At 29.3% G+C, this 15465-nt stretch overlaps 1 protein-coding gene across 5 annotated transcripts in view; it reads right to left on the reverse strand.

Annotated features, from left to right (window-relative positions):
• Positions 1-15465, reverse strand: part of LOC130448195 (uncharacterized) — a 45631-nt gene that overhangs the window by 22527 nt on the left and 7639 nt on the right. Inside the window, exon 1 of one of the 5 annotated variants that reach the window (XM_056785457.1) lies at positions 12321-12694. The exons of the other annotated variants lie outside the window; for them this stretch is intronic. Within the exon in view, the coding sequence (XP_056641435.1) occupies positions 12321-12495 (175 nt within the window). The 5' untranslated portion in view covers positions 12496-12694. Of the gene's footprint in view, positions 1-12320; positions 12695-15465 lie in introns of those variants that run through there. 5 annotated transcript variants of the gene reach the window in all.

Here is a 15465-nt window from a genome sequence, read left to right on the forward strand (position 1 = left end):
ATGAGAATTATGGACTGGAACATGATATTTCATGAAAATTTATGAGAATTATGGAATCGTATTAATAAATGCATTTCCATTGGCCGAAACTGTCGGAAGGCGTATGTACACGATTTTTTTTGAAATATCCCTGCGATAAGCAGTGGCGCGGCCTAGTGAGATTTATTCAATTCATAAATTACGATATTTGCGTCAATTAAAAGACTATCGAAGTTCTAATAGACACCATTAACTTAGATGAAACATGGTTTTGATAGTAACGATGTAGTAAGGTTGACAATACTACAAATTCCTGTTTTGAATTGATTTCGGGCCTAATACTTTATTAATAACTGCTAAAAAAATGAACAACTGTGAAGCTGAACCATTAATCAATATTTCATAAATATGAATAAAAAATAATGTCTACTCCCGTATAGAATACACAGTCAGTCCACGTGGACTTATCATCTCCACTATTTACCAAGGAAAACATCGAATCGTATTAATAAATGCATTTCCATTGGCCGAAACTGTCGGAAGGCGTATGTACACGATTTTTTTTGAAATATCCCTGCGATAAGCAGTAGCGCGGCCTAGTGAGATTTATTCAATTCATAAATTACGATATTTGCGTCAATTAAAAGACTATCGAAGTTCTAATAGACACCATTAACTTAGATGAAACATGGTTTTGATAGTAACGATGTAGTGAGGTTGACAATACTACAAATTCCTGTTTTGAATTGATTAAAAACTGGTTGTGGTTGGTGGATAACATTAAATGCAGAAAAATAGCTTATTTGGGACACTTAGTATCTTCCAGTTGATTAGGTTTCAAGGGAATTCGATACGGCACGCTAAGAAGAAGAACTCGTAAAGAAAAATCTAGCAGCAGACCACCAAGACCTTTGGAAAAGCTGTATTGAACAAGTTATCAAAGAAGAAGATGAATAAAGAACGAATGGTGTACAAAAAGGGATCAGTACACGTCTGGTAGCCCGTTTAAACCAACCGCCCTTACAGGCAAGTACGTTTTACTCGTCTATTTACGTTTTATGATTTAAAATTCGGTTGTAGCAAGTTAACGAGATAAAATAATGATTCGATTGCATCAGCACTTTCCATAGATTTAATTTAAAATTTGTTTATTTCATTATCGAATAGTTATAACAAAAAATAAGAAGTTCTGAGTTCGTTTTGACAATTCCGAATCTTTTATTTTATCGTGACCAGTCTTTTTAATACCATATGAAAAATATTTCAATTTATAAATAATAAATTTACTAATAACACGATAAATATAATTAGATTAAATTTATTTTGTTTTTATTTTTGGAAAAAATATCATCGGAGACAACAAATTTTCATAAATAAAACGATAATTTAAAAAGGTTGATTTAGTAGTTCAAAGGACAAAAATACTCTGCTCCTAATTGAGATATGAGCAAGAACTCTCGCTATATAAATTAGATAATATCATTAAATTCATCATTTAATTACAATTTGTGATAATTTTCTTCGGAATGTTTCTTTATGACAAACCGTTTACTCGGCAAGTACAACGATCTAAAAATCTAAATATCTTCTAAACCATAAATTTTATCGAGTTAAAAAAAAGAAAAAACAAAAATTGCTATCTTTAGATTGTACAGGTTGTCCCCGTGAAAGTTACGGATTGTTAAACATTATTTTCATGTCATCATAGTCCAGCGGTCGTGTCGAAAATATTGTGGTCTCCTGGACAAAATTAGAAAGTTAATGAAATTTTGGGGGATTGTTTGGGGGTGTATAGGAAAGTTAAATCCAAGTTTTCGAATAAATCTAGCCTGTTCTCGAATGGGGGTGGCCGAAAAACCACGATTTTTTCGGACTTGTTTCAGTTTTTGGCTTATAACTCCCAAACTGTGCATCCTACAGCAAAAGATATTATACACTTTTTTAAAGTAGATGAGAATCGCTATCGTTTAAGACCAACCGCAGCTCTGTAGGTCTAATAGTTCCCGAGATACGGCTGTTTAAAATTTGCCATTTTTTTCCAAAAATTTTAAAATTTATGTTTTGGCCGTCATTTGCACGAAATATTGGCTAAATTATTGATCCTATGAGGAAGTTATGATTTTTTCTTTTATTGCGTCAATAAAAAATTCAACGTTCAGATTTTCCATGGTATTTCTTAATACATCAACAGAACTCTGCAAACTGAATGTTCAAAATGACAACGACAAACGATAATAGACGCGCTGCATAAAAGCACCAATTGAAATCGATGTACTTTTGAAACGCTTGTCGCGACGCGTTTTGTAATTCCACGCGACAGAATTTTAGAACGCGGCGAGCGCTCTAAAAGCGCACATTTAAGAACGTGCTTTTAGAAAACGCCGCGTTTTTTGTCGCTGGTCGCGGGGCGATAAAAAACGCGTGCATAAAATATACATAAAATTGTTACCTGAAAACTGAAATTTGCTTCAGTGATGGGAATTATGGACTGGAACATGATATTTCATGGAAATTTATGAGAATTAAGGACTGGATAATGATATTTCATGGAAATTTAAGAGAATTATGGACTGGAACATGATATTTCATGGAAATTTATGAGAATTATGGACTGGATAATGATATTTCATGGAAATTGATGAGAATTATGGACTGGAACATGATATTTCATGGAAATTTAAGAGACTTATGGACTGGATAATGATATTTCATGGAAATTTATGAGAATTATGGACTGGAATATGATTTTTCATGGAAATTTATGAGAATTATGGACTGGATAATGATATTTCATGGAAATTTAAGAGAATTATGGACTGGATAATGATATTTCATGGAAATTTAAGAGAATTATGGACTGGAACATGATATTTCATGGAAATTGATGAGAATTATGGACTGGATAATGATATTTCATGGAAATTTATGAGAATTATGGACTGGAACATGATATTTCATGGAAATTGATGAGAATTATGGACTGGAATATGATTTTTCATGAAAATTGATGAGAATTATGGACTGGAACATGATATTTCATGGAAATTTATGAGAATTAAGGACTGGAATATGATATTTCATGGAAATTTAAGAGAATTATGGACTGGAACATGATATTTCACGGAAATTTATGAGAATTATGGACTGAATAATGATATTTCATGGAAATTTATGAGAATTATGGACTGGAACATGATATTTCATGGAAATTGATGAGAATTATGGACTGGAATATGATTTTTCATGGAAATTTATGAGAATTATGGACTGGATAATGATATTTCATGGAAATTGATGAGAATTATGGACTGGATAATGATATTTCATGGAAATTTATGAGAATTATGGACTGGAATATGATTTTTCATGGAAATTTATGAGAATTATGGACTGGATAATGATATTTCATGGAAATTTAAGAGAATTATGGACTGAATAATGATATTTCATGGAAATTTATGAGAATTATGGACTGGAACATGATATTTCATGGAAATTGATGAGAATTATGGACTGGAATATGATTTTTCATGGAAATTTATGAGAATTATGGACTGGATAATGATATTTCATGGAAATTGATGAGAATTATGGACTGGATAATGATATTTCATGGAAATTTATGAGAATTATGGACTGGAATATGATTTTTCATGGAAATTTATGAGAATTATGGACTGGATAATGATATTTCATGGAAATTTAAGAGAATTATGGACTGGATAATGATATTTCATGGAAATTTAAGAGAATTATGGACTGGAACATGATATTTCATGGAAATTTATGAGAATTATGGACTGGAACATGATATTTCATGGAAATTTATGAGAATTATGGACTGGAACATGATATTTCATGAAAATTTATGAGAATTATGGACTGGAACATGATATTTCATGGAAATTTATGAGAATTATGGACTGGATAATGATATTTCATGGAAATTTAAGAGAATTATGGACTGGAACATGATATTTCATGGAAATTTATGAGAATTAAGGACTGGAATATGATATTTCATGGAAATTTAAGAGAATTATGGACTGGAACATGATATTTCACGGAAATTTATGAGAATTATGGACTGAATAATGATATTTCATGGAAATTTATGAGAATTATGGACTGGAATATGATATTTCATGGAAATTTATGAGAATTATGGACTGGAATATGATTTTTCATGGAAATTTATGAGAATTAAGGACTGAATAATGATATTTCATGGAAATTTAAGAGAATTATGGACTGGATAATGATATTTCATGAAAATTGAGGAGAATTATGGACTGGAACATGATATTTCATGGAAATTTAAGAGACTTATGGACTGGATAATGATATTTCATGGAAATTTATGAGAATTATGGACTGGATAATGATATTTCACGGAAATTTATGAGAATTATGGACTGAATAATGATATTTCATGGAAATTGATGAGAATTATGGACTGGATAATGATATTTCATGGAAATTTAAGAGACTTATGGACTGGATAATGATATTTCATGGAAATTTAAGAGAATTATGGACTGGATAATGATATTTCATGAAAATTTATGAGAATTATGGACTGGAACATGATATTTCATGGAAATTTAAGAGACTTATGGACTGGATAATGATATTTCATGGAAATTTAAGAGAATTATGGACTGGATAATGATATTTCATGAAAATTGAGGAGAATTATGGACTGGAACATGATATTTCATGGAAATTTAAGAGACTTATGGACTGGATAATGATATTTCATGGAAATTTATGAGAATTATGGACTGGATAATGATATTTCACGGAAATTTATGAGAATTATGGACTGAATAATGATATTTCATGGAAATTGATGAGAATTATGGACTGGAACATGATATTTCATGGAAATTTAAGAGACTTATGGACTGGATAATGATATTTCATGGAAATTTATGAGAATTATGGACTGGATAATGATATTTCATGGAAATTTATGAGAATTATGGACTGGATAATGATATTTCATGGAAATTTAAGAGAATTATGGACTGGATAATGATATTTCATGGAAATTTAAGAGAATTATGGACTGGAACATGATATTTCATGGAAATTGATGAGAATTATGGACTGGATAATGATATTTCATGGAAATTTATGAGAATTATGGACTGGATAATGATATTTCATGGAAATTTAAGAGACTTATGGACTGGATAATGATATTTCATGGAAATTTAAGAGACTTATGGACTGGATAATGATATTTCATGGAAATTTATGAGAATTATGGACTGAATAATGATATTTCATGGAAATTTATGAGAATTATGGACTGGAACATGATATTTCATGGAAATTTAAGAGACTTATGGACTGGATAATGATATTTCATGGAAATTTAAGAGAATTATGGACTGGATAATGATATTTCATGAAAATTGAGGAGAATTATGGACTGGAACATGATATTTCATGGAAATTTAAGAGACTTATGGACTGGATAATGATATTTCATGGAAATTTATGAGAATTATGGACTGGATAATGATATTTCATGGAAATTTATGAGAATTATGGACTGGATAATGATATTTCATGGAAATTTAAGAGACTTATGGACTGGATAATGATATTTCATGGAAATTTAAGAGACTTATGGACTGGATAATGATATTTCATGGAAATTTATGAGAATTATGGACTGAATAATGATATTTCATGGAAATTTATGAGAATTATGGACTGGAACATGATATTTCATGGAAATTTAAGAGACTTATGGACTGGATAATGATATTTCATGGAAATTTAAGAGAATTATGGACTGGATAATGATATTTCATGAAAATTGAGGAGAATTATGGACTGGAACATGATATTTCATGGAAATTTAAGAGACTTATGGACTGGATAATGATATTTCATGGAAATTTATGAGAATTATGGACTGGATAATGATATTTCACGGAAATTTATGAGAATTATGGACTGAATAATGATATTTCATGGAAATTGATGAGAATTATGGACTGGAACATGATATTTCATGGAAATTTAAGAGACTTATGGACTGGATAATGATATTTCATGGAAATTTATGAGAATTATGGACTGGATAATGATATTTCATGGAAATTTATGAGAATTATGGACTGGATAATGATATTTCATGGAAATTTAAGAGAATTATGGACTGGATAATGATATTTCATGGAAATTTAAGAGAATTATGGACTGGAACATGATATTTCATGGAAATTGATGAGAATTATGGACTGGATAATGATATTTCATGGAAATTTATGAGAATTATGGACTGGAACATGATATTTCATGGAAATTGATGAGAATTATGGACTGGAATATGATTTTTCATGAAAATTGATGAGAATTATGGACTGGAACATGATATTTCATGGAAATTTATGAGAATTAAGGACTGGAATATGATATTTCATGGAAATTTAAGAGAATTATGGACTGGAACATGATATTTCACGGAAATTTATGAGAATTATGGACTGAATAATGATATTTCATGGAAATTTATGAGAATTATGGACTGGAACATGATATTTCATGGAAATTGATGAGAATTATGGACTGGAATATGATTTTTCATGGAAATTTATGAGAATTATGGACTGGATAATGATATTTCATGGAAATTGATGAGAATTATGGACTGGATAATGATATTTCATGGAAATTTATGAGAATTATGGACTGGAATATGATTTTTCATGGAAATTTATGAGAATTATGGACTGGATAATGATATTTCATGGAAATTTAAGAGAATTATGGACTGGATAATGATATTTCATGGAAATTTAAGAGAATTATGGACTGGAACATGATATTTCATGGAAATTTATGAGAATTATGGACTGGAACATGATATTTCATGGAAATTTATGAGAATTATGGACTGGAACATGATATTTCATGAAAATTTATGAGAATTATGGACTGGAACATGATATTTCATGGAAATTTATGAGAATTATGGACTGGATAATGATATTTCATGGAAATTTAAGAGAATTATGGACTGGAACATGATATTTCATGGAAATTTATGAGAATTAAGGACTGGAATATGATATTTCATGGAAATTTAAGAGAATTATGGACTGGAACATGATATTTCACGGAAATTTATGAGAATTATGGACTGAATAATGATATTTCATGGAAATTTATGAGAATTATGGACTGGAATATGATATTTCATGGAAATTTATGAGAATTATGGACTGGAATATGATTTTTCATGGAAATTTATGAGAATTAAGGACTGAATAATGATATTTCATGGAAATTTAAGAGAATTATGGACTGGATAATGATATTTCATGAAAATTGAGGAGAATTATGGACTGGAATATGATTTTTCATGGAAATTTATGAGAATTATGGACTGGATAATGATATTTCATGGAAATTGATGAGAATTATGGACTGGATAATGATATTTCATGGAAATTTATGAGAATTATGGACTGGAATATGATTTTTCATGGAAATTTATGAGAATTATGGACTGGATAATGATATTTCATGGAAATTGATGAGAATTATGGACTGGAACATGATATTTCATGGAAATTGATGAGAATTATGGACTGGAATATGATTTTTCATGGAAATTTATGAGAATTAAGGACTGAATAATGATATTTCATGGAAATTTAAGAGAATTATGGACTGGATAATGATATTTCATGAAAATTGAGGAGAATTATGGACTGGAACATGATATTTCACGGAAATTTATGAGAATTATGGACTGAATAATGATATTTCATGGAAATTTATGAGAATTATGGACTGGAACATGATATTTCATGGAAATTGATGAGAATTATGGACTGGAATATGATTTTTCATGGAAATTTATGAGAATTATGGACTGGATAATGATATTTCATGGAAATTGATGAGAATTATGGACTGGATAATGATATTTCATGGAAATTTATGAGAATTATGGACTGGAATATGATTTTTCATGGAAATTTATGAGAATTATGGACTGGATAATGATATTTCATGGAAATTTAAGAGAATTATGGACTGGATAATGATATTTCATGGAAATTTAAGAGAATTATGGACTGGAACATGATATTTCATGGAAATTTATGAGAATTATGGACTGGAACATGATATTTCATGGAAATTTATGAGAATTATGGACTGGAACATGATATTTCATGAAAATTTATGAGAATTATGGACTGGAACATGATATTTCATGGAAATTTATGAGAATTATGGACTGGATAATGATATTTCATGGAAATTTAAGAGAATTATGGACTGGAACATGATATTTCATGGAAATTTATGAGAATTAAGGACTGGAATATGATATTTCATGGAAATTTAAGAGAATTATGGACTGGAACATGATATTTCACGGAAATTTATGAGAATTATGGACTGAATAATGATATTTCATGGAAATTTATGAGAATTATGGACTGGAATATGATATTTCATGGAAATTGATGAGAATTATGGACTGGAACATGATATTTCATGGAAATTGATGAGAATTATGGACTGGAATATGATTTTTCATGGAAATTTATGAGAATTAAGGACTGAATAATGATATTTCATGGAAATTTAAGAGAATTATGGACTGGATAATGATATTTCATGAAAATTGAGGAGAATTATGGACTGGAATATGATTTTTCATGGAAATTTATGAGAATTATGGACTGGATAATGATATTTCATGGAAATTGATGAGAATTATGGACTGGATAATGATATTTCATGGAAATTTATGAGAATTATGGACTGGAATATGATTTTTCATGGAAATTTATGAGAATTATGGACTGGATAATGATATTTCATGGAAATTTAAGAGAATTATGGACTGGATAATGATATTTCACGGAAATTTAAGAGAATTATGGACTGGATCATGATATTTCATGGAAATTTATGAGAATTATGGACTGGAATATGATTTTTCATGGAAATTTATGAGAATTAAGGACTGAATAATGATATTTCATGGAAATTTAAGAGAATTATGGACTGGATAATGATATTTCATGAAAATTGAGGAGAATTATGGACTGGAATATGATTTTTCATGGAAATTTATGAGAATTATGGACTGGATAATGATATTTCATGGAAATTGATGAGAATTATGGACTGGATAATGATATTTCATGGAAATTTATGAGAATTATGGACTGGAATATGATTTTTCATGGAAATTTATGAGAATTATGGACTGGATAATGATATTTCATGGAAATTTAAGAGAATTATGGACTGGATAATGATATTTCATGGAAATTTAAGAGAATTATGGACTGGAACATGATATTTCATGGAAATTTATGAGAATTATGGACTGGAACATGATATTTCATGGAAATTTATGAGAATTATGGACTGGAACATGATATTTCATGAAAATTTATGAGAATTATGGACTGGAACATGATATTTCATGGAAATTTATGAGAATTAAGGACTGGAATATGATATTTCATGGAAATTTAAGAGAATTATGGACTGGAACATGATATTTCATGGAAATTTATGAGAATTATGGACTGAATAATGATATTTCATGGAAATTTATGAGAATTATGGACTGGAATATGATATTTCATGGGAATTGATGAGAATTATGGACTGGATAATGATATTTCATGGAAATTTATGAGAATTATGGACTGGAACATGATATTTCATGGAAATTGATGAGAATTATGGACTGGAATATGATTTTTCATGGAAATTTATGAGAATTAAGGACTGAATAATGATATTTCATGGAAATTTAAGAGAATTATGGACTGGATAATGATATTTCATGAAAATTGAGGAGAATTATGGACTGGAACATGATATTTCATGGAAATTTATGAGAATTATGGACTGGATAATGATATTTCATGGAAATTTAAGAGAATTATGGACTGGAACATGATATTTCACGGAAATTTATGAGAATTATGGACTGAATAATGATATTTCATGGAAATTTATGAGAATTATGGACTGGAATATGATATTTCATGGAAATTGATGAGAATTATGGACTGGAACATGATTTTTCATGGAAATTTATGAGAATTATGGACTGAATAATGATATTTCATGGAAATTTAAGAGAATTATGGACTGGATAATGATATTTCATGAAAATTTAAGAGAATTATGGACTGGAACATGATATTTCACGGAAATTTATGAGAATTATGGACTGAATAATGATATTTCATGGAAATTTAAGAGAATTATGGACTGGAACATGATATTTCATGGAAATTGATGAGAATTATGGACTGGATAATGATATTTCATGGAAATTTATGAGAATTATGGACTGGAACATGATATTTCATGGAAATTGATGAGAATTATGGACTGGAATATGATTTTTCATGGAAATTTATGAGAATTATGGACTGGATAATGATATTTCATGGAAATTTAAGAGAATTATGGACTGGATAATGATATTTCATGAAAATTGATGAGAATTATGGACTGGAACATGATATTTCATGGAAATTTATGAGAATTATGGACTGGATAATGATATTTCATGGAAATTTAAGAGAATTATGGACTGGAACATGATATTTCATGGAAATTTATGAGAATTAAGGACTGGAATATGATATTTCATGGAAATTTAAGAGAATTATGGACTGGAACATGATATTTCACGGAAATTTATGAGAATTATGGACTGAATAATGATATTTCATGGAAATTTATGAGAATTATGGACTGGAACATGATATTTCATGGAAATTGATGAGAATTATGGACTGGAATATGATTTTTCATGGAAATTTATGAGAATTATGGACTGGATAATGATATTTCATGGAAATTTAAGAGAATTATGGACTGGAACATGATATTTCATGGAAATTTATGAGAATTATGGACTGGATAATGATATTTCATGGAAATTTAAGAGAATTATGGACTGGAACATGATATTTCATGGAAATTTATGAGAATTATGGACTGGATAATGATATTTCATGGAAATTTATGAGAATTATGGACTGGATAATGATATTTCATGGAAATTCATGAGAATTATGGACTGGAACATGATATTTCATGGAAATTTATGAGAATTATCGACTGGAACATGATATTTCATGGAAATTGATGAGAATTATGTACTGGAATATGATTTTTCATGGAAATTTAAGAGAATTATGGACTGGAACATGATATTTCACGGAAATTTATGAGAATTATGGACTGGAATAAGATATTTCATGGAAATTTAAGAGAATTATGGACTGGAACATGATATTTCATGGAAATTTATGAGAATTAAGGACTGGAATATGATATTTCACGGAAATTTATGAGAATTATGGACTAGAAAATGATATTTCATGGAAATTTATGAGAATTATCGACTGGAACATGATATTTCATGGAAATTTATGAGAATTATGGACTGGATAATGATATTTCATGGAAATTTAAGAGAATTATGGACTGGAACATGATATTTCATGGAAATTTATGAGAATTATGGACTGGATAATGATATTTCATGGAAATTCATGAGAATTATGGACTGGAACATGATATTTCATGGAAATTTATGAGAATTATCGACTGGAACATGATATTTCATGGAAATTGATGAGAATTATGGACTGGAATATGATTTTTCATGGAAATTTAAGAGAATTATGGACTGGAACATGATATTTCACGGAAATTTATGAGAATTATGGACTGGAATAAGATATTTCATGGAAATTTAAGAGAATTATGGACTGGAACATGATATTTCATGGAAATTTCTGAGAATTAAGGACTGGAATATGATATTTCATGGAAATTTAAGAGAATTATGGACTGGAAAAAGAAATTTCATGAGAAGATCTGACCCCAGTCGAGTTTCCCTTGGATCCCTGGTGGTCCAATTTGGAAATCACGGTTGTACATTTTCTGGAATACTGTTAAACGACTGATTTTTTGGTTCTTACGCCGCCCTTTAAAAATTTCTATAATCACATCAGAATAGAAAAACCTACAATCGTATTTTCGGCGAAATTTTTCGAGAAAAGATTCTTGGATTTAAAATAAACCAAATTCTCGAATCTCTTCCGAGAAATAGTTACTTATTAAACAACATTTTATGATACGGCTACGTAATATCGAATACATAAGGTTTTTGACCGGTCCAAACCGTTTTTTCGTCGTTCTTATGATTATAAAAGATCGACGACTTGTATTATCTCACGTACGACGTTCAAAAATGACAGTATTAAATTTTGTATCGTATAAAATTTCGAGGTAAACAAAATATTGGTACTTACAAATGAAATCCACCCCGTAGGTATTGTACAAAACATCCATAGAGCTCAAATACGGCACTCGATAACCGTGATCCTCTTTGGTAACCTTCATTCTTTTTTGAATGAAAGAATAGAAAATCAAAAGTATTATAAACACAGCTAAAAAGAACACGAAATGTTCTTGCGAGAAAGACATAATTTCCGTAGAAACTCGACGCGTCTACATGGGAATTTAATTTGATGTAATTAAAATCCACTTACAGACAAAAATTATTGTCGATTCGACCGCATTATTTATATTATATCGTTTCATAAACCGTCCACCGACTACTAAGAAATAATAACAATCACGTGGACTGACATTGTCGTCGATTAGCTTATCTACCTAAGTGAATAATAACTAAGTCGTTAACTGTAGACCAGTCAGTTTGAATAACTAATTTAGAAAGTTTTACATCGATATACCGGAGGGTGTAGATATTTGTTAGCGTAGTGGATTCAAAATTAAATTGAATTAATCATAATGAGAAAAATTTAGTGACGAAAGAAAATTTACTACACTATAATTATTATTGATGATTCGATGGGAAAAATCGTGTTTTTTCTCGAGTTACTTTTACGAAATAATCGATTGCTGGTCGTGTCGATCGATAAGAACTGAGAAGAATTTGGAAAAACCGCGATATTTAATGGTTATTTTGTTTATGAATTTTTATATTTGTTTTTGTGTGGTTTTGTGGGAAATCTTGAGTTTTTTAAATTTAATAAAGTAATTGATACTACGCGGTATTTTGAAAATTAACTAGTTTTATTGTGAGATGTATAATATAAGCACAGAAAAATTGTTTTATTAATTATACACCGGAAAACGAAGTTTGGTAACAAGCGTTGGTTGCGAATTATAGAACGGAAAATGATGGTTCGTGGAATTTTATGAGACTTATGGGCTGGAAAACGAAATTTCATGAGAAATACTGAGGATTATAGACTGGAACATGATATTTCATGAAAATTTATGAGAATTATAGACTGGAACATGATATTTCCTGTAAATTAATGAGAATTATAGACTGGAACATGATGTTTCATGAAAATTGATAAGAATTATGGACTAGAAAATGATAATTCATGGAAATTGATGAGAATTATAGACTGGAACATGATGTTTCATGGAAATTGATGAGAATTATAGACTGGAACATGATATTTCATATAAATTTATGAGAATTATAGACTGGAACATGATATTTCCTGAAAATTGATAAGAATTATGGACTAGAAAATGATAATTCATGGAAATTGATGAGAATTATAGACTGGAACATGATGTTTCATGGAAATTGATGAGAATTATAGACTGGAACATGATATTTCATATAAATTTATGAGAATTATAGACTGGAACATGATATTTCCTGAAAATTGATAAGAATTATGGACTGGAACATGATATTTCTTGTAAATTGATAAGAATTATGGACTAGAAAATGATAATTCATGGAAATTGATGAGAATTATAGACTGGAACATGATATTTCATATAAATTTATGAGAATTATAGACTGGAACATGATATTTCATATAAATTTATGAGAATTATAGACTGGAACATGATATTTCCTGAAAATTGATAAGAATTATGGACTGGAACATGATATTTCTTGTAAATTGATAAGAATTATGGACTAGAAAATGATAATTCATGGAAATTGATGAGAATTATAGACTGGAACATGATGTTTCATGGAAATTGATGAGAATTATAGACTGGAACATGATGTTTCATGGAAATTGATGAGAATTATAGACTGGAACATGATATTTCCTGAAAATTGATGAGAATTATAGACTGGAACATAATATTTCCTGAAAATTGATGAGAATTATAGACTGGAACATGATATTTCTTGTAAATTGATAAGAATTATGGACTAGAAAATGATAATTCATGGAAATTGATGAGAATTATAGACTGGAACATGATGTTTCATGGAAATTGATGAGAATTATAGACTGGAACATGATGTTTCATGGAAATTGATGAGAAATATAGACTGGAACATGATATTTCCTGAAAATTGATGAGAATTATAGACTGGAACATAATATTTCCTGAAAATTGATGAGAATTATAGACTGGAACATGATATTTCCTGAAAATTGATGAGAATTATAGACTGGAACATAATATTTCCTGAAAATTGATGAGAATTATAGACTGGAACATGATATTTCCTGAAAATTGATAAGAATAATGGACTATAAAATGATAATTCGTGGAAATTGATGAGAATTATGGCCTGGAAAATGAAATTTCATGGAAAGTGATGATATTTATAGACTGAAAAATAGAATTTTATGAGGAGTGATGGAAATTATGGATTATAAACCGAAGTTTCATGAGAAATATTGAAAATTGTAGACTGAAACATGATATTTTATAGAAAGCTATGAAGATTATGGTCTAGAAAACGAAATCCCATAGAAATTGATGATATTATGGTCCGGAAAATGAACTTTCACGGAAAGTGATGAGATTTATGGACTGGAAAACGTAATTTAATGAGAAGTGAAACAAAAAATGAGATTTAAAGAATTAGATGACAATTGAAGACCACAATTTAATTAAATGGAACGGAAAAGGAAATTCATGAAATGCACTCAGAATTATGGACTGAAAGATGAATTTTTAGCCTGTAAAATGAAATTCTAGGATAAGTTTCGAATTAATAGGCTCGAAAATGGAATTCCTAACATCACCTACACAGCTAGGATATTTTATTTTCGAATCTAGAAGAAAAAACGTTTTTGACGTTAAGAAAAAAGTCTTAAATTCAATATATTTAGTTTTAGTTTAGTTTCCACGACAATTTCATGTGGATTTTCAATTCTTTCGTATACTACGTTCCAAGAATTTACGTAATGACGAAACTTACTGTTAATTTATGGCTGGGTATCTGCAATATCTGCTTAAACGTTATAAAACATTATTTTGATCAGGACTACCAGTTGATTTCAAACGGGATTCTTGTGGAGAATTAAATTCTCTACAATATTGATAATAAATACGAATGGCGTAAAACCCGTAGGAAAGGAGTTATTTGCAAAAAATCGATTTTTTTGACTTTTCACCCCCGATTTTTAAATTTGCTCAAACCGAATTATA

This window comes from Diorhabda sublineata, chromosome 8 (genome assembly GCF_026230105.1).
Source record: "Diorhabda sublineata isolate icDioSubl1.1 chromosome 8, icDioSubl1.1, whole genome shotgun sequence".
NCBI lineage: Eukaryota > Metazoa > Arthropoda > Insecta > Coleoptera > Chrysomelidae > Diorhabda > Diorhabda sublineata.